General features: G+C 43.1%; 1 protein-coding gene across 3 annotated transcripts in view; it reads left to right on the forward strand.

Moving 5' to 3' along the window:
- The first annotated feature begins 1,210 nt into the window (after nt 1-1,210).
- STT3A (STT3 oligosaccharyltransferase complex catalytic subunit A) overlaps nt 1,211-21,002 on the forward strand; it is a 31,285-nt gene continuing 11,493 nt past the window's right edge. The window contains exons 1-13 of one of the 3 annotated variants that reach the window (XM_066365145.1): nt 1,211-1,338; nt 3,303-3,429; nt 4,138-4,198; nt 7,433-7,554; nt 8,324-8,469; nt 10,819-10,909; nt 12,654-12,760; nt 13,427-13,591; nt 15,922-16,102; nt 17,595-17,750; nt 18,950-19,041; nt 19,912-20,067; nt 20,310-20,498. In XM_066365145.1, coding sequence (XP_066221242.1) covers nt 3,342-3,429; nt 4,138-4,198; nt 7,433-7,554; nt 8,324-8,469; nt 10,819-10,909; nt 12,654-12,760; nt 13,427-13,591; nt 15,922-16,102; nt 17,595-17,750; nt 18,950-19,041; nt 19,912-20,067; nt 20,310-20,498 — 1,554 coding nt within the window. In that variant the 5' untranslated portion in view covers nt 1,211-1,338; nt 3,303-3,341. Of the gene's footprint in view, nt 1,378-2,530; nt 2,617-3,302; nt 3,430-4,137; nt 4,199-7,432; nt 7,555-8,323; nt 8,470-10,818; nt 10,910-12,653; nt 12,761-13,426; nt 13,592-15,921; nt 16,103-17,594; nt 17,751-18,949; nt 19,042-19,911; nt 20,068-20,309; nt 20,499-21,002 lie in introns of those variants that run through there. The other 2 variants (XM_066365144.1, XM_066365146.1) reach the window with 2 other exon arrangements.

Raw genomic sequence — 21,002 nt, forward strand, 5'->3', positions numbered from 1 at the left:
TTCTCCTTCCTCTGTCTCTCTCTTCCCCTCCTGCAGCCAAGGCTCCATTGGAGCAAAGATGGCCCGGGCGCTGGGGTTGGCTCCTTGGCCTCTGCCCCAGGCGCTAGAGTGGCTCTGGTCGCAACAGAGCGACGCCCCGGAGGGGCAGAGCATCGCCCCTTGGTGGGCAGAGTGTCGCCCCTTGGTGGGCAGAGCGTCGCCCCTGGTGGGCGTGCCGGGTGGATCCTGGTGGGGCGCATGCGGGAGTCTGTCTGTCTCTCCCCGTTTCCAGCTTCAGAAAAATACAAAAAAAAAAAAAAAAAAAAGAAACCTAACTTGTTTTGAAGAAGCATGTACTTGAGATTCTGCAGCTCTTTCAGTTAATTACATTGAATAAACTTTTGTTTAATTGCATTAAACAAACACCTATTGGATCATAAAGTCGGGGGGGGGGGGGGCGTGAACCTGGTCACATGAATTCTGAAAAATGCACGCGATTCCGAAACACTGATTTAAATGTGCTTTCGGTAAGTGTGTGTGGTAGACTGCTTTCCTAGATGGAGCTGGCTGCTGAAGCAGCGCAGCCTTCGGCAACAGTCTTTCGTGGCGAGGGCAGAGGACGGCTTCCGCGGGTCAGGTGGTGTCCTTCAGTGGGCCGTCGCCCCTTGGGTCAGACGCGCAGTCACCCAGTCAGGGCTTAGAAGGGAACCGCGTCGAGTCCGCAGGGCTCTGTCCGCCGCTGGCTCCAGAAGGCCGTGGAAAACAGCCCCTGGCGAGCTCTCCGACACGGGATGTACACCAGGAAGCGTTTGCGTTTTCACTGATCACAGGTAGAAAACTTTATTTATGTTAGGTAACAATTTTTACCTTCAAGAAAAAAACGTTCCTCAATCAGAGACCAAAGATTTATTCTATTGGCTAACCCTTCACGTGTTTTCCGCTTCCGTCACGTGCTCGGGTCAACGGGTCACTCAGTCCCCACCCCGCGACTTCCTCGAGGTCCGCAGACCGACACGTCACTCCTCGGCCCTCAACCAAACTGCCTTGAGCGCGTTCCGTCTGCGCCCTCGCTCTCACTAGCCGGCCAATCACAGGTCGGCGGGAGTACGAGTTCCCCCCTCTCCCGGATGCTAAGTAACTTTTGTATTGTCCAATTAAGAATTGCGAGCGCGGCTTTGTTCACGCCTTTGGGTCTGACAGACAGTTCCATGACCCTATTGTTCTCCCGAAGTGTCGTGTCGGCTCTGAGCCAGCCAATGAGAAGCTATCCGGGAGGAGGAATCGGCTTCTGCCAGGGTTGAGTGCGCCGCTGAGCGGATGGCGGTGGGAAGAGAGCGGAATTCTGAGGCACGCCGCTAGGTGAGACGGCTGTGGGATCGCACTTGAGAATTGCCGCAGGTGCGAGCCAGCGCGTTAATGGGGCTGAGGGAAGTATCAGAGGTGGGGCTCCAAAGGGGGGGGGATGGGGAAGGAAAACCCTCCGTAGGGCGCGGAGGATGGGACGTGGGGTGTGGTGTTGGAGCGCCCGAGATTGGAAAGAGGTGCAGGTTTGGGGTGCAGGTTCTCTTCCTCCGGAGTGCAGGGGGAAGCAGGGATCCTGGGACTGGTCCTGGAGGGAAAGGTGCTCAGGATGCTGAGGTGGCGGCTGTCTGGGGGTGGGGGTGGGGGACAGGACGTGGGACCGCAGGAGGGAGTGAGAGGGAGGAGGGGAGTGCAGGAGTGTGGGAGGATGAGATAGGGTGCAGGCGAACGGCTGTGGGAGGGTGCTGTCTTGAGAACTAGAACCTGGGTGGGACCAGGGTGCCACAGCTTGCAGGCGAGGTTGCGGAGAGATGCTAAGTGTTTAATTAAAGCCAAGTATCTTTACACTTCCTTGCGTGAGGCTGTTAGAAAATGACCAGAGAGCACACTGGAACTCCCTTAAGGTCCTGTCTTAAATTACCAGCTCCTGTACTCGGCTTTCAGGTAGAGGTTCTCCTACTCTCCTTTCCTCTGCTTACTCTTCTAAGTGTGGCTCATATCAACTCAGTGGTGTTAAGTTTTTGTTTCAGGCATTCCAGAAAACAAACACAAACCTGAGGGATGTGGCTGCGATATTGACTTCCTGGAGTAGATGTTGATTTTTGATCGCAAGATAAGGCTTTTCTTTGGGATTGTAATTAAAAACACAAGTAAAACTGCTCCCCTGGAACAGTTAATTGTGGAAAAGATGCTTGATTTCTCACTGTTGAGATAGGAATATATGATTCTTCATGTTCATGCCTCCCACCCAATTCATTGTTATTTTTTTTCTCTAGTAAATGTAAAAACTAAAAGATCAGGAGGGGTGCAGCCCCCCCTCCGCAGCTTTGAACAATGTTGCATATCCTTTATTATTATATTGTCTATCACTTAGCCACTGGCCAACTTATGGTTTAAGAAGGTAATACAGTATCTTAAACAGAAATAGCTAATTTCCTTTGGTAAATTATTGCCAACAAATTTTGTTCATCACGTTCCCCTTAGCTTTTCTTCAGTAGGAAACATTTTCTTTTCCCTTCAGATTGTCTTCTGGTTCCCTGAGTTCTTTCTGGGATCAGTGGCTTAAATCAGCAGTGTCAGTTACAGAGATGCCTTGAGACAGCTGATTAAAAGCAGGTATAAATCTGAGCAACAGTTACAGTGTGATGTATCTGATTGAAAGTGCAGTGATCTGTGTATATGTATCTCCCCCTCTTCCCGAGTGCACTACTGTGTTCCTGATCAGTCAGGCCTTTTTAGTTGACCCTGCATTCCCACTGGTGTTTGGAACAGAAGACTCTCAGTAAATTGTGCTGATTCAGTTATTTCTCCGCTTTCTACTTTCACTCTGTATTCAATATTCATCCCTTGCTTTCTTTCATACATACCTGCCTCTTCTTGAATGCTCTGTCTCCAGTTATTTTTTTTCTCTATTTGCAGTCTTTTCTATTTTCTTTGCATCTCTATCTCCAACTCCCATTTTTCTATTCATTTACTTCCTCTTTACACCTGTGATACCACACTATTGCCAGCTTTGCTATGGTACTTGTTAGCTGTGAGGAGGTAGGAACCAGAATTATGGTGATAGGTCTAATCATTTCTTTTTAGTCTTAACACATAGGCCGGACTTGTGCCTACTTACTTGCCAGTCAGTTATACATAATTCAGGCAAGACTTGCTTATTAGTATTAGCCCTTGACCCTCTGGTGTGTTCTCTAGGTCCTGTCTCCTCTATGTTTCTTTACCACTATAAAATATGAAAGTGAATTATTAGGTATATTGAAGGTATTCAATATCCAGTGGTCTTGATTTTTCCATCTTAGCTATTTGAGTGTCATCTGTTGCCACCCATTGATATCAAGATGACTAAGCTGGGATTTTTGCGGTTGTCCTATGAGAAGCAGGACACACTTCTGAAGCTTCTCATTCTATCAATGGCTGCTGTGTTATGTGAGTATGCATGTGGAACACTCTTTCTTTGGGGATGGAAAGGAAGAAAATCTTGAAAAAAACCAAGACTGCCTTTCTTATTCTTTCAGCACATTGTAATGTGTTCTTTTTACTGTTCTCCATGAGTATAACTTTATGAAGCCAGAAGAAGCAAGAATTATAAAAGGACTAGTGATCATCTGAGAAAGAATGGGAAGCCATGTTATACTAATTCTGTTTTCTCATAGGGCCTTTAGATACTAAACTTCAAAAAGACAGTTTTCTTCAGTTTAGTTATCTTAGTATTTCTGAAAGTCTCTTCAGAACCTCCTGTTTTTAGGTATTTTAGCTCTTTATGAGTTATAGGTATAGTCTTGATTGCATTACCTCTTGGTTTGCTTCAAAATTAAGGTTAGTGTGGGTAATTCAACATATATGAAAGATGACCATGTAAGTTGAGTGCAGTATTAATAGATGAACGCACTATTATAGGTATTGATAATAACCAGTTAAATGTGTGTTGCCTAAGTGGAAAATGTAGATGTCATTATCAGGAGAAAATGAGCTGCTTTCTTTTATGTGGGAGGGACGGATAAATACTTGATTCAGTGATCATTTTTATATATCCTGTGACTTCTGTGCTGGATAATACTGTTCTTTTTATAATATAACTACTATTATTTTTCATGGGATATTACCATTGAAATATTAATTTTCTGGTGTTTGTAGCATTCTCCACTCGTCTCTTTGCTGTTCTGAGATTTGAAAGTGTCATCCATGAGTTTGATCCGTGAGTACCTTTGCTTGGTTTGGTATTTTCTTTGAAGAGCATTCAGGTTCATGGGTCTCAAATTCACATTCCAGTCAGCTTGTAGTGATGGGGATGTACTTTCTATATATACTTAGGGGAAAATCCCTCAAGTTTTCTAAAGGAGATAATTGTCTTTTGAAACATTTTATTAGAAATAACCAAGTGACTCTCTTAAACTTAAAAAAATGTAAGAAGTGTTGCTGGCGTGCTTGCCTGTCACTTAAAATTTAGCTAGACTAAGAGCCGTCTGGTTTCTCAGCTTGGTCAACAGGATGCAGATTGAGGGAAAGGGGCCTGGTGTGTGTTTTAGACTCAAAAGAAAATCATAAGTCATGAACTTAAAATCTGTGACATTTTTTTTTGTTTAACAATTTATATGTTAGAAATTGGGCCTACCAGTTAAATTCTAAGACATTGAGGAAAATTTAAAGATATGAGTTTGATTAGGGATTTTGATCATTAAATAAAAACGATATAGGTGTAACACATTTATGGAGCATTCATTATGTTGCAAACACTGTTTTACAGATTGTCTCTAAAACCTAACTACAGCCCTATGAGATGGAGGTGTAGTGCTTCATCTGTTTTTCACAAATGAGACTGAGGCTTGGGAGAGATGATTCAGGGTTACACATTCAGTAAATGGAGGAGCCAAGATTTGACTCTAGGTGTATCTGTCTCTAGACACTGGAGTCACTATGTTATATTGCCTAAAATTAAGGCTTAATTAAAAAATTGGAGAGCCAGAAGCATAGGTTCTTGAAATATCATTGATAACTTAAAAATAGCATATTCTGATTATAGAGGATTGATTCAAAATGTCCTGCCTATATTTGTAAATTTGTCATTTTGTTTTGTGTAGATATTTGAAAGCACTTTGAAGGCATACAGATACCTTCTTTGGGATTCCCCTAAAACAGTTTATATATTTTCTCATGAATGAGGAAATGCACTTCCTTTTGTTTATTTTTTTTTCAGAGACAGAGTCAGAGAGAGGAATCGATAGGGACAGACAGGAATGGAGAAAGATGAGAAGCATCAATCATTAGTTTTTTGTTGCGACACCTTAGTTGTTCATTGATTGCTTTCTCATATGTGCCTTGACCGTGGGGCTGCAGTGACCCCTTGTTCGAGCTAGCGACCTTGAATCTAAGCTGGTGAGCTTTGCTCAGACCAGATGAGCACACACTCAAGCTGGCGACCTTGGGGTCTCGAACTTGGGGTCCTCATCCCAGTCCGATGCTCTATCTACTATGCCACCGCCTGGTCAGGCTCCTTTTGTTTCTTAATCTTGAGTCAGGGCTTTCTTTCAGAACCTCTAGATGGGCAAACATTGAGGTGTGATGGCCAGGGAAAGCAAGAATACCTGCTCTTTAGTCAGAGAACTGGAACCTACTGTAAAGATCTTGTGATTTGTGCCTGACCAGGTGGTGGTGCATTGGATAGAGCATCGGACTGGGCCACAGAGAACCCAGGTTTGAAACTCCAAGGGCGTTGGCTTGAGTGCAGGCTCATCGGTTTGAGTGCGGGGTCACTAGCTTGAGTGTGGGATCATAGATATGACCCCATGGTTGCTGGCTTGAAGCCCAAGGCCGCTGGCTTGAGCAAGGGGTCACTTGCTCTGCTGTAGACCCCCAGTCAAGGCACATAGGAGAAAGCAATCAATGAACAACTAAGGAGCTGCAACGAAGAATTGATGTTTCTCATCTCCTTTCCTGTCAGTCTGTCCCTATCCCTCTCTCACTATCTCTGTCACACACACAAAAAAAATCTTATGATTTGACATTTCCACTTGCAGAGCAGAAAATTGAGGCCTGGGGTGTGACCCTAGTCCAGACCTATTCCCACTAACTTATACTTCCTCTCTTATATATATATACTGCCTCTCCTATGGTTAGGCAAAGGACACAGTTCTGACACATGTTAACTGCCTGTTATCCTTACCCTCCTGTCTGACAGTTATCATTATAAATTCATTAGCAATAAACAGAAGGATAGGGATTTCTCCCTCTTCTACTTTAGCTACTGAAACTTGACTGACCGAGGAGGAAATAGGATTAGAGGGGTGAGCAGGAATGAGTATCTTTACTCATTAAACAATTCCATTTATTTATTTATTTATTTATTTATTTATTTATATTTTTTGCCTTTTAAATTATTTTTTGAAAAAAAATTTAAGTGAGAAATTTAAGAGAAGGGGTTGGTTATATGGCTTAGACCTAAAGAATTGTATCTTTCCATGTATAATGCTGTGTTTTATATCAAATATTTTTACTGTAAATTACATTTTACACAATTTTTTTTTTTTTTTTTTTTTTTGTATTTTTCTGAAGCTGTAAATGGGGAGAGACAGTCAGACTCCCGCATGCGCCCAACCGGGATCCACCCGGCATGCCCACCAGGGGGCGACGCTCTGTTGCGACCAGAGCCACTCTAGCACCTGGGGCAGAGGCCAAGGAGCCATCCCCAGCGCCCGGGCCATCTTTGCTTCAATGGAGCCTCGCTGCGGGAGGGGAAGAGAGAGACAGAGAGGAAGGAGAGGGGGAGGGGTGGAGAAGCAGATGGGCACTTCTGTGTGCCCTGGCCGAGAATCGAACCTGGGACTTCTGCACGCCAGGCCGACGCTCTACCACTGAGCCAACAGGCCAGGGCCACATTTTACACTATTTTGTAGGTAGCCTTTAGAGCTATTTTAAATAACATGAGAATTAAGTTTGTATTATGGAGTGGGTCAAAAAATTTTTATACTGTGTATGATGTTAAACAAACATCTTTAGAGAGTCTCATCACTTGAACTTATCCACATGTCCTTGTGTGCAATATGGAAATGTTCCTGTCACTTGAAAAAAGCCAAATTTATTGGTGTCCACGTTGCAGCTGTTTTGCCTTTTGGATGCTTGAATGTTCTGCCTGGTGGTAATGCCTGCTACATGCCAGCCTGATGAGGTATCTTGCTAGAGAGCTTTATTATAATGTTAGGCTTTAGTTGCATTCTCTTATGAGAGAAGCAGTGCTTTAGTTGAGACAAGCATGGAGCTAGAAATGATACTTACAGTAATACTAAAATGATTTTCATGCTTGGCATAATATTTGGCACCAAACTGACTATATTGGAGTTATGATAAGTTCTTCAGTGGTATAACCTGAGGAGCAAAATTTACTGTAAGTATTTGAGTATGAAGAGGAGGTATGATCTTTTTTTCCTTGCTATAGCTACTTTAATTATCGGACTACCCGGTTCCTGGCTGAAGAGGGATTTTATAAATTCCATAACTGGTTTGATGACCGGGCCTGGTATCCGTTGGGCCGAATCATTGGAGGAACAATATACCCAGGTGAGGGAAACAGGATTTTTTTTTTTTTTTAATTTTTTTTTTCTTATTTTTTTTTTTTTTCTGTATTTTTCTGAAGCTGGAAACGGGGAGAGACAATCAGACAGACTCCTGCATGCGCCCACCAGGGGGGGAGCTCTGCCCACCAGGGGGCGATGCTCTGCCCCTCCGGGGCGTGGCTCTGCAGCAACCAGAGCCACTCTAGCGCCTAGGGCAGAGGCCAAGAAGCCATCCCCAGCGCCCGGGCCATCTTTGCTCCGATGGAGCCTTGGCTGCGGGAGGGGAAGAGAGAGACAGAGAGGAAGGGGGGGGTGGTGGAGAAGCAAATGGGCGCTTCTCCTATGTGCCCTGGCCGGGAATCGAACCCGGGTACCCCGCACGCCAGGCCGACGCTCTACCGCTGAGCCAACCGGCCAGGGCCAGGATTTTTTTTAAAAAACAGAAATATTTGTATATTATAGAACAATTTATTTCTAATATCTTAATGTTGTGACACTTGTAATTTCATTTTGATTACAGATTCCAAAAAGTGGATATTATAGACAGAAGAACATGTATGGGAGAGTGGGGATGGAGTTTTTCATAAATTCTGGACTTCCGATTAAATCCTTAGGAGAGAAATTTATAGGACTACTGTAGTTTCTCTGTTAGTATTTCTGGTGGTTTATCAAGACCGAGTTGTCACTTACTGATACTTGGATTTCCCCTTTCCCTTTTCTTTTAAGTTCTTTCTTCTAGGATAACCTAATGGAGTTTCTTCTTCCTGTTACAGGCTTAATGATCACCTCTGCTGCAATCTACCATGTACTCCATTTTTTCCACATCACCATCGACATTCGGAATGTCTGTGTGTTCCTGGCCCCTCTCTTCTCTTCCTTCACCACCATCGTCACGTACCACCTTACCAAAGAGCTCAAGGTGAAGGATTTGGGGTGACAGGAGGCGTGGGAATGAATGTTGTTGAACCTTTCTGGTCGTTGGTAAAGGGTGGGGGACTGAATCTTTGCAGGGTAGGGAACCAGAGGCTAAAGACAGCTTTCACTGGCCAAATTACTGGATTCACTCCAGCCCCTTTCTAGAATATGTGGTTTCTTATCATTAATAACTTTGTCCTTTAAAGAGAACATTCGAGGTTCAAATGTGAATTCCTACATTAGGAAAAAAAAACATTGAAAATTCAAAATGTAAGGTTTAAATTTTGAAGTCTTCACAGTCTAAGGGAAAGGAAAAATAACTTCCGGCCCTGGCTGGTTTGCTCAGTGGATAGAGCATTGGCCTGGTGTGCGAAAGTCCCAGGTTCGATCCCCAGTCAGGGCACACTTGAGAACCAACCATCCACTTCTCTTCCCCTCTCTCCCCCTCTTCCCCTTCCTCTCTCACAGCCAGTGGCTCAATTGGTTTGTGCATCTGCTGCAGGCGCTGAGGATAGCTCAGTTGATTCAAGCATCGGATTCAGACGGGGTTGCTGGATGAATCCCGGTTCGGTCTCATGGGATTCAGTCTTTCTATCTCCCCTCCTCTCACTTTAAAAAAAAAAAGAAAGAAAAATAACTCTTAAAGTGGTTAGTTCTTCCTACTGAAAATGAACACTTAGCAGTTATTTGTTGATTTTTTTTAACATGTATTAGAAAAATTTTTTCCTTTTTGTTGAATTTATTGGGTGACACTGGTTAACAAAATTATATAGGATTCAGGTACACAATTCTACAACACATCATCTGTATACTTTATTGTGTGTTCAACCCCTAATATTTAGAAATCCTTGCCTGACCAGATGGTGGTGCAGTGGATAGAGCATTGGACTGGGATGTGGAAGACCCAGGTTCAAGACCCCAAGGTCGCCAGCTTGAGTGCAGGCTCATCTGGTTTGAGCAAAAAGCTCACCAGCTTGAGCCCAAGGTTGCTGGCTCGAGCAAGGGGTTACTCGGTCTGCTGAAGGCCCACGGTCAAGGCACATATGAGAAAGCAATCAATGAACAACTAAGGTGTTGCAACGCGCAACGAAAAATTAATGATTGATGCTTCTCATCTCTCCATTCCTGTCTATCCCTCTCTCTGACTCTCTCTCTGTCTCTGTAAAAAAAAAAAAAACTTTTTTAAACAACTTGGCTTTTATTATAGTAGACTCGATTATTATTATTTTTATTTATTTCTTTATTTTTTCCCTGTATTTTTCTGAAGCCGGAAACGGGAGAGACAGTCAGACAGACTCCCGCATGTGCCCCACCAGGATCCACCCGGCACGCCCACCAGAGGGCGACGCTCTGCCCCTCCAGGGCGTCGCTCTGTTGCGACCAGAGCCACTCTAGCGCCTGGGGCAGAGGCCAAGGAGCCATCCCCAGCGCCCGGGCCATCTTAGCTCCAGTGGAGCCTTGGCTGCGGGAGGGGAAGAGAGAGACAGAGAGGAAGGAGAGGGGGAGGGGTGGAGAAGCAGATGGGCACTTCTGTGTGCCCTGGCCGGGAATCGAACCCGGTACTTCTGCATGCCAGGCCGACGCTCTACCACTGAGCCAACCGGTCAGGGCCTCTATAGTAGACTCGATAATACTGACTCTCTTTATCTAGGTTTCTGCATGCTGACCTGGCTCTTTGGAGGCTATTTTTAGTTTGTGGTGATGGTGTTGGGGAGATACCTGAGAGGTGTTAAATTAATAGAAGGGTTTGGGAAACTTGAATTTAGTTCGGAAGCCTCTTCATCCTTCTTCTTGCTGCCTTTGTCCCAGATTTAACTGTTACAGTCAAGTTCTTTCTCTCTTTGGACGTGGGCTGCATTTTGTGGTCCCTCTCTTCTGAGCTCACTTATTGCCTGGTGATACTGCAATTTGGTTATCCAAACTCCTGGCATCTTTGGTCCAGATAGATGATCACCTGTCTTTGTTGGGTTTTTTTAGCTCAAGTAATAACTATCTTCTTTTGCTTGTACTTGCATAGCTTTTAGAGGTGTGACTGGTGTTCCTGTGCTGTGTAGATATTGTTAGGGATAGGGATGCATAATCCTCAGATACCTCAGCCAAACAGCCCATGTGGGGGCATTGTCTAATTTTTGACAGCTTACATGATTTGTTTGTCCTTAGTATATGTGTACTCAGTTTCAGACTTGATATCATCATGGGGTGTTGCTGTGAAGTTTTTAGCTCTGTGCGGTGAACATTTCTAAGTGTTGGACTGTTCTCTGGATCCATTTTAAACTGAATGGGTTAATGGATCCTTTCTTTGACTTGCTTAGATGTGCTGATGTTAACTTCCTATTACCCTCTTTTCTTACAGGATGCAGGGGCTGGACTTCTTGCTGCGGCCATGATTGCTGTAGTTCCTGGATATATTTCCCGATCTGTGGCTGGCTCCTATGATAATGAGGGTAAGACTTAAAATGCTGAAGAAGATCAGTCCATTTTATTTTCCCATAGAACTACATGAAGTGCATTAGAGTTTGGATTCATTTTGCAATAGCAAAAACGGCATCTGGACAAGAAGATTAAAAATGAACAAGAAGGGACCTTAGAGAAGTTTATGTGCTCTTTCTATCACCCCTGTAAAAGGTAGCTGGTAATTTTTCTAACCTAACACTTTTGACTCATCTCTGGGGTCATTAAAGTTAATTTTTAGTGTTGGATGGTACTCTTAACATTTATTTACTTTTTTTTCCTAGATGAGCAGAAGGGATGTCCTTAAAACTATAATGACTTTAATTAAGGAATTGTAGAGATAGGTCATAAATAAAATTACATTAGCCTGTAATTTATTAAGGAAGATAAATACAGTATACAGACCTGTAAAAGTAACTAATAATAGACAGTATTGTGTGCCATGAGAGAAGTATGAAGTACTTTGTGAATGTAGTTAAAGGAAACATTCAGATATTTTTTTTTTTTTTCATTTTTCTGAAGCTGGAAATGGGGAGGCAGTCAGACAGACTCCCCGCATGTGCCCGACCGGGATCCACCCGGCATGCCCACCAGGGGGCGATGCTCTGCCCCTCTGGTGTGTCGCTCTGTTGCATCCAGAGCCATTCTAGCGCCTGAGGCAGAGGCCACAGAGCCATCCTCAGCGCCCAGGCCATCTTTGCTCCAATGGAGCCTCGGCTGCGGGAGGGGAAGAGAGAGACAGAGAGGAAGGAGAGGGGAAGGGGTGGAGAAGCAGATGGGCGCTTCTCCTGTGTGTCCTGGCCGGGAATCGAACCCGGGACTCCCGCACGCCAGGCCAACGCTCCACCACTGAGCCAACCGGCCAGGGCCGGAAACATTCAGATTTTTAGATCAGGGAAGGCTTTTTTTGGAAGTAGTTTAGGTTGAACTGGACCCTTAGATTGGGACTTCGAACAGGTAAATAGTGAAGAGAATGGCAGTCAGGGCCTGAAGACCACCTGTGTTAAGATGGAGATGCAGGACGGTACAGGGCATATGTAGGACTACGCTAGCTGTGAATTTAGTGCCTGGAAAGAATATTAGTGATAATGGCCAACACTCAGTGAGTGCTTGCTGTATGCAAGGTACTGTTGTAAGTACTTTACTTGAAACAATTTCTCTTTACAACACTTATGATGAAGTAGATAGTATTATGGAGTCATTTGTGTAAGAAATAGACAAAGTCAAAATATTTATACTGTTGCCTGACCAGGCTGTGGCACTGTGGATAGAGCGTCAGACTGGGATGCAGAGGACCCAGATTCAAAACCCCAAGGTTGCTGGCTTGAGCACAGACTCAACCGGTTTGAGCATGGGCTCACCAGCTTGAGCACGGGGTCACTGGCCTGAGCTTGGGATCATACAGATGACCCCATGGTCACAGGTTTGAGTAAGAGGTTACTTGCTCTGCTCTAGCCCCCAGTCAAGGCACATATGAGAAAGCAATCAATGAACAACTAAGGTGCGTCAACAAAGAATTGATGTTTCTCATCTCTCTCCCTTCCTGTCTGTCTGTCCCTATCTTTCCCTCTCTCCGTGTATGTCTCTCTCTGTCACCAAAAAAAAAAAAAAAAAAAAAATACTGTAAATGGGTAATAGATCTGAGATATGAATCCAGGCAGTTTGTTTTAGAATGATATTCTTAAATATTATTTCAGCATGGCCCTTTATTGACTTTTTGGTGCATTCTTTCTGCAGGAATTGCCATCTTTTGCATGCTACTCACCTACTACATGTGGATCAAAGCAGTAAAGACTGGTTCCATCTATTGGGCAGCCAAATGTGCCCTTGCTTATTTCTACATGGTAACTTTTTACTTCTTTCTTCTACGAGCCACTCTGTATCTCAGTACCTACTGGGATCAACTAATATAAATTGGAAGTAGCTCTTGGGCTTTGAGACCATGGAGTGGGGGCTAGAAGTCATTATTGTCTCTTGTATTCATACAAAGACTAATCCAAGGCAAGCATGGATAACGATTGTATAATAGCAAGAGAGAGTTGTTTTAATTTTAAAGTTCTCCAGATATTATATTTCCTATGGGTACATATTGGTTGGCCAACTCTTTTTTCTGATATATTCCCCTTAAATTTTCCTTTTATATTTGATTTTACGTACATTTAGACTTCTTCCCTTAACTACTTCTACTTGCTCCCGTTCGCCATGTGTCCCTAAATCTTCCATGTGAGCTAAAAAATCTAGATAAAACCTTGAAGATTGGGTGCTTCTTGTTTTGTAATTTTGATGTCAGGAGCCAGAGGGAACAGGGGATTGAACAAAGGGTGTGAATTTGATTTTCCTATTTAGAGAAATCAGTTATTTAAACTCTTTAAGCCGCTTGGCATGAATAAAGTGTACTAGTTATTATAAAGGGATATTCTTTGAAAAGTTCACAGGTAACGTCCTAAGGTATAATGTGGTGGTATGGGGAGGAGTCCTGAGAGGAACTGTTCTTTTTCATCCTGTCGTAGGTCTCTTCATGGGGAGGTTATGTGTTCTTGATCAACTTGATCCCTCTCCATGTACTGGTGCTGATGCTCACAGGACGTTTCTCCCACCGGATCTATGTGGCCTACTGTACTGTTTACTGCCTGGGCACCATTCTTTCCATGCAGATCTCCTTTGTGGGTTTCCAGGTGAGCCCTAGACTGAGTGATGTTTTTAGCTTCTACTTTTTCTTTTTTTAAATTAAGTCAGAGGAGGGGAGGCAAAGAGACAGACTCCCGCATGTGCTCTGACTAGGATCAACCTGGCAAGCCCTCTACCAGGCGATGCTCTGCCTATCTGGGGCTGCTGCCCTGTTGCTCGGCAACCAAACTATTTTAGTGCCTGAGTGAGGCTGTAAAGCTATTCTTAGCACCTGGGGCCAACTTGCATGAACCAATTGAGGCATGTTTGCTTGAGGAGGAGAGAGAGAAGGGGGAGATGGAGGGGTGGAGAAGCAGATGGTCACTTCTGTGTGCTCTGACTGGGAATCGAATCCAGGATTTCCACATACCAGGCCAATGCTCTACCACTGAGCTAACTGGCCAAGGCTAGTTTCTACATTTTTTAGGCAGCTCCTTCTAGATTTATTTATCTTATATTTTGGTAAGGAGAATAAGACTTATTCACAGGTCTATCCTTGTACTGCTCATGTTAACTGAAGTAATAGAATCATTGGTCATTGACATCTTTTTATAGGAGTACATTAATATTTGCTCCATGAAGTTTGAATTTGTGACTCTTAGTTTGGCTTAGGTTTGTAGGAGGAGGAACGGTATTTCGGTTGAGCTGAGTTGATGTAAGTGATCAAAGTTAGTTTTAGTCCTTTTAAATGATAATGACCCCATTTAATAGTAGTGACCCCTGAACTTCTTTTTTTTTTTTTTTTTTTTTGTATTTTTCTGAAGCTGGAAACGGGGAGAGAGTCAGACAGACTCCCGCATGCACCCGACCAGGATCCACCCGGCACACCCACCAGTGGGCGACGCTCTGCCCACCAGGGGGCGATGCTCTGCCCTTCCGGGGCATCGCTCTGTTGTGACCAGAGCCACTCTAGCGCCTGGGGCAGAGGCCAAGGAGCCATCCCCGGGCCATCTTTGCTCCAATGGAGCCTCGCTGTGGGAGGGGAAGAGAGAGACAGAGAGGAAGGAGAGGGGGAGGGGTGGAGAAGCAGATGGGCGCTTCTCCTGTGTGCCCTGGCCGGGAATCGAACCCGGGACTTCTGCACGCCAGGCCGATGCTCTACCACTGAGCCAACCGGCCAGGGCCGTGACCCCTGAACTTCTTAATGGGGCCTAAGTGAAAGTCCTTCAAGTAGCAGAGCAGAAACCTTTTATTTTTATTTTTTATTCATTTTTTTTGTTTTTAGTGAGAGAGAAAGTCGGAGACAGAAAGGAAGGGAGAGAGATGAGAAGCATCAACTCATAATTTCAGCACTTTAGTTGTTGTTTGTTGTTTACTTTCTCATGTGCCCCAACTAGGGACATTCCAGCTGAGCCAGTGAACGCCTTGCTCAAGCCAGCCACCTTGGACTTAAGCCAGCTATCTGGGCTTCAAGCCAGCAACCTTTGGGCTAAAGCTAGCAACCATGGGTTCATGTCTATGATCCCATGCTCAAGCCAGACGACCCTGTAGAGCACAAACCTTTTAGCCACATTACCTTCTAGAGTTAAGACACAACTATATATTAAATCAGAATAATGTGGAACATTTGGTTTTTCATGTGAGTCTTCTGAAAATAGAATTTTTGTTCCGAGGTCAGCAAGTATTTCTTTACTGATCATCTATTATATGCAATTTGCTAATCACTGGGAAATGTGAAAAGTAATAGTGTGGTCCTGGTCCTTAAGAAGATACAGACTTGCTGCAGGGAAAGACTTACATGTAGCTGTATATGGTCTATAGGATGTGGTTCTGAAAATACAGTTCCTGGACCAGCAGCATCAGCAGTATCTGAGAACTTGTTAGAAATGCACATTCTGGTGCCTCACCCAGACCAACTGGAGATGAAAGTCTGGGGATGGGGCTCAGCAATCCCACCTGCCTCACCCCCATAATTATGATGCCTACTGGAGTTTGAGATAGCTGGTCTAAACAAAGAATTTAAGTGATGGAGAAGATCTAAAGTTCAGGGAACATAGATGGGAGTGATGGATTTTAGTTTTGAAAATTAGAGGAAATGGTATTTGCATCAGGCATTGAATGAGGAGAATTTCAGTAAATGCAAATTTTGGGAAAATGAGAAAATTGCAGTGCAGCCTAAAAAAAGAAAATAGCCTGAACTAAGGCCAGAGATGTCAAAGTATATGTTAATTTTCTTTGGAAAATGTAACAGGTGAATTAGACCCTCCTCTAGATTGGTCCTAATTCCTTAGCTTCAGAACTCCTTTGACCCTTTGGTCTGAACTCAGCATAGTTCAGGTCTAGGCTGGACCCATTCTTCTTCTAACATTAATTCTCCAACTTATGCTTTCCCCAACAGCCTGTCCTTTCATCGGAGCACATGGCAGCCTTCGGGGTCTTTGGTCTCTGCCAGATCCACGCCTTTGTGGATTATCTGCGCAGCAAGTTGAACCCACAGCAATTTGAAGTTCTTTTCCGAAGTGTCATCTCCCTGGTAGGCTTTGTCCTTCTCACTGTGGGAGCTCTCCTCATGCTGACAGGTAGGAAAGGCTCATGGCTTTTAGAATTAAATGTAAATGAGTTCTGATATAGAATAACTCCAAAAACATGGGTTAAGAAAGATTCATTCTTTTTCTACTATGTTTTCATTTTAAACATGAAATTCTACTTTTTTGTAATTTCTTTGAGAGGAAGGGAAAAGAGTGGGTGGGGCTACAGCTCATTGTTTCACTTAGTTGTGCCATTGTTGGCTTCTCCTATGTGCCCTGACTGGGGCTTAAACTGGTGACCCCGGGCTCAAGCTGATGCCCTCGAGATTGGTGATTGGCGACCCCCAGCTTGAGCCATAGACCCCCCCTGGGATCCAGCACAATCCCAGCATTGAGCTGGTGCCCTCAGAATCGAGCTAGTGACCTCTGTGCTGCAGGCTGATGCTCTATCCGCTGTGCCACTGGCCAGGGCACAAAGGCCTACTTCTTCATTCTCTCTTGTCAGCCCAGTGTTTGGATCCAGCATAGTAAAGGATGCTGTGTTAGAGCAGCTCATAATCTCAGAAGAATCACACTTCTGAGGACTGTGTGTTACCTTAATTGTTTTTTTCTTTTTTCATTTTGGCAGTAGGATGGAAGAAATCCTAACTTTGCTTACCAAACCCTACAACATGGCCTCATCTAACCCTATTTATGCTAAACTGCAGCTGTTTAGTTTAGTTGGCATGCCCCCTTTTCCTCACTTCCACTTCCCAGAGGCTGATTTGATTTGCCAGGTTTCTGTTTATTGTCTAACTCAGAGCAGCACCAGAGGATGTAGTTGACTTAATTTATAGAGTTGGCCTTGTTTGGACCAGATTTGGCCTAAACTCTTCCAGGAAGCACTTCTGCCTTTCTTCTGAGTTAATGTTCAGCCTGACTTTATTTACTCTGCTCACTGTGCTGACATAAATACTCTTTTTTGTTGTTGTTGTTGTTGTTGTTGTTGTATTTTTCTGAAGCTGGAAACGGGGAGAGACAGACTCCCGCATGCGCCCGACCGGGATCCACCCGGCACGCCCACCAGGGGGCGATGCTCTGCCCACCAGGGGGCGACGCTCTGCCCCTCCGGGGCGTCGCTCTGCCGTGACCAGAGCCACTCTAGCGCCTGGGGCAGAGGCCAAGGAGCCATCCCCAGCGCCTGGGCCATCTTTGCTCCAATGGAGCCTTGGCTGCTGGATGGGAAGAGAGAGACAGAGAGGAAGGAGAGGGGGGTGGAGAAGCAAATGGGTGCTTCTCCTATGTGCCCTGGCCGGGAATCGAACCCGGGTCCCCCGCACGCCAGGCCGACGCTCGACCACTGAGCCAACTGGCCAGGGCCATAAATACTCTTTAAGTATAAAAAAGGAAGTGAAATTCTCAAAGTATTGATGACATGTAAACAAAAACCTTGTCTTTCTCTGTCTCTGAGAATCTTATTCAATGAGAAGTTGTGATTAATTAGGATTAGTTGTTATTTTGTTGCAGGAGTGATTGTGACATATTTGTATCTCTTTGCTGCCAGGAAAAATATCTCCCTGGACTGGGCGTTTCTACTCACTGCTGGACCCTTCCTACGCTAAGAACAATATTCCCATCATTGCTTCTGTGTCTGAACATCAGCCTACTACCTGGTCGTCTTACTATTTTGACCTGCAGCTTCTCGTCTTCATGTTTCCAGGTCTGTCTGCCTTGTATTCTAAAGTGGCTTTCTTTGTAAGAATCAGCATTTGTTTCAAAATAAGTAAAATATTCTTGTCCTTGTGTTTTGGGTTTGTTTGTTTTTTACCTGTTTACCCTGTGCAGTACAGAAGATGGCAAAGCACTTTTTCCCTAATATCTGAAGCAGAGTAGATGTTAGAATTGAACAGTTGTAGACCCTGGAAAGTTCAGAGCTTCACAGTTTCTTTTTGTTTATATGTTAAGATTCAACCCTAATTTGTATTCAAGCTTTTCTCTCTCTTTTTTTTTTTTTGGAATACTTCTGGTGTACCTCTCTCCCATTGTCCACCCCTGACTCCTCCCTATTTATCTTCTTGGCATTACTGAAATCCAGAACAGGCATGGCTGATAGTAAAACCTCTTCATTTAACTTATCTTCTGGCCCAGTGGTTGGCTAACCGCAGCTCGTGAGCCACATGCGGCTCTTTGGCCACTTGAGTGTGGCTCTTCCACAAAATACCACATGTGGGCACTACCTCAATAAGGAATGTACCTACCTATATAGTTTAAGTTTAAAAAATTTGGCTCTCAAAAGAAATTTCAATTTTTGTACTGTTGATATTTGGCTCTGCTGACTAATGAGTTTGCCGACCATTGTTCTGACCAGTCCAGATAAGTTTTAGAATTTGCCAGTTGTAGGTGGCTTCTTTTTTTTTTTAATAAAATAATTTTTACATTCTTTTTTTTATTATGAAAGTAAGTTATTTATTGTAAAAACTGTAGATAAGTGAAAAAAGTTAAAATTTTCAGTTTTCACCACACATCTGCCACTGTTAACATTTTTATGTATATTTACCTACTTATTGAATAAAAATGCAATAATAGTTTTTTCCTCTGATTTTTTTTATTTTATGAAGAAACATGATGGTTTCTGTTTAGAATTATTTTAGAGAAATAATATTTAAGATCATTTGTTAGTTTTTTTAAAGTTAAAGAGATGTGTCAAAGAGAAAGCAAATGGTGCATAATCTCTGTAGCAATATTTTAATTGATGTTACAGTCTATTTTATAAATGTACTATAATTTACCTCCTTAATGTTGGACATTTATGTGGTTACTGTTTTTTTGCCATTTTAAAGAGTGCTGTAATGAACATCTTTGCACATATCTTTGATTGTTTTTTTAGCTGCTTGCTTCTTTTTACTTTTACTTTTGTAGTTGGTCTCTATTACTGCTTTAGCAACCTGTCCGATGCCCGGATTTTCATCATCATGTATGGTGTGACCAGCATGTACTTTTCTGCTGTCATGGTGAGGAATTCCCTCAGTCCTAGCAAACCTTTCCACTCCTAACTTTGAGGTGCTTTTTTGTTTCCTGCATAGCAGGATTCACAGAGTACTGAGGATTGTGCAGATGCTTCCCCCTGAGCATTTGAGGGCTGAGTTGTGAACTGCTTGCTCACTGTTGTTGATCCTCACAGGAGTGTGTGAGACACTTACACATTCTGATTGTGAGGCCAAGCTTCCTTATGTTCATAGCCTTGTGTTAGGGAGAAGCACTTTTACACTTGTTGGAGAAAGTGACCCTGGACAGGTTCCTTCCCCTCTCTTTCTCATATCTTTTTTTTAAATTTGATTTTAGAGAGATAAAAATGGGGAAAGAGAGAAACATTGATTTATTGTTCCACTTATTTATGCATTCATTGGTTAATTTTTGTATGTGCCCTGCTGGGGTTTGAACCCACAACCTTGATGTATTGGAATGACCCCTCCAACCAACTGAGCCACCTGGCCAGGGCCTCTTTCTGGGTATCTAAAAAGGGAGAGATGATTTTTATGTCTTTTCTCTTTTATTTTTTGAGATTTTTGGTAAAACGGAAGATTTTATATATTGTAACAAGACTGTTTCTGATACTTTTTTGATCCCAAATCACAGTTAAGAAATACATTTTATATTATATCATTCAGAGCACACACGTATATATAACTGAACATGAAGTTTTAAAAAATATATACTTTTGTAGATTTATCAGTGACTTTTTGTCTGTTTTATTCTATTTCATTGAAAGGTCATGTTTTTTGAAAACCCCCCTAAATTGATGTCTTGATCTACTCATAGGTTAGACTCAATAAGTTGTTAAACACTTATTAGACTATGATCTTGCCTCCTGTCTCTTTTAGGTGCGTCTAATGCTAGTGTTGGCACCTGTTATGTGCATTCTTTCTGGCATTGGAGTCTCCCAAGTGCTGTCCACTTATATGAAGAATCTGGACATAAGTCGTCCAGACAAGAAGAGCAAGAAACAACAGGATTCTACCTATCCTATTAAGAATGAAGTGAGAATTAAGCAAGACTAAGAGCAGTCTTAGGAAATTATATGCTTATGCGTGTGTGTGTTTTATTTTATTTTACTTTATTTTACTTTTTGGGTAAGGGAGTAGGGGGCTGTCATAAGTGGTCAGACTTAATTCATATAGTCCCTGACCTATGTTGATTTTTTTTTTTATTATTAACTGTGCAGGAAGCTATTCTTGTATAAATTTAGTTTGGTTTTATAACCCAATTTTTCCTTGTTTAGGTGGCAAGTGGGATGATATTGGTCATGGCTTTCTTCCTCATCACCTACACTTTCCATTCAACCTGGGTGACCAGTGAGGCCTACTCTTCTCCCTCCATCGTGCTGTCTGCTCGTGGTGGGGATGGCAGTAGGATCATTTTTGATGATTTTCGAGAAGCATACTATTGGCTTCGTCACAATACTCCAGAGGTGAAGATTTCAGGAAAATGAGATTGTGGAATAGGGTGAAGGAGAAGACAGTTGATGTTATAGTCAATTATGGCTTTAACATTATTCATTCGTTCATTTAATTATTTATTTTAGAGGGGCGGAAGAGGGTGGTAGAGAGAGAACATTGATTTGTTGTTCTACTATTTATGCATTCATTTGTTGATTCTTGTATGTGCCCAGACCAGGGATCAACCCACAACCTTGGCATATCAGCTGAGCTACTCAGCTAAGGCAAATCATAGCTTTTAGATGGGTGGAAAGCTTGGAGGAATTAACTATAGAACTGGAGTGCTGAAAGGACCTTAAAGGTCACATCCATTCAATTCAGGATTTCTTTTAAAGTGACTCTTATCCTTCACACTTATTTGTATTGTCAGCATGGTGATTTTATCATGAGGTAGACTATCCCAATTGTAAAAGAAGAAGAAAAAGGTACAGGTAAATAATACATGAAGAAAATCAGAAAATACATAGAAGCAAGAA

This window comes from Saccopteryx leptura, chromosome 2, assembly GCF_036850995.1.
Source record: "Saccopteryx leptura isolate mSacLep1 chromosome 2, mSacLep1_pri_phased_curated, whole genome shotgun sequence".
NCBI classification, from domain to species: domain Eukaryota; kingdom Metazoa; phylum Chordata; class Mammalia; order Chiroptera; family Emballonuridae; genus Saccopteryx; species Saccopteryx leptura.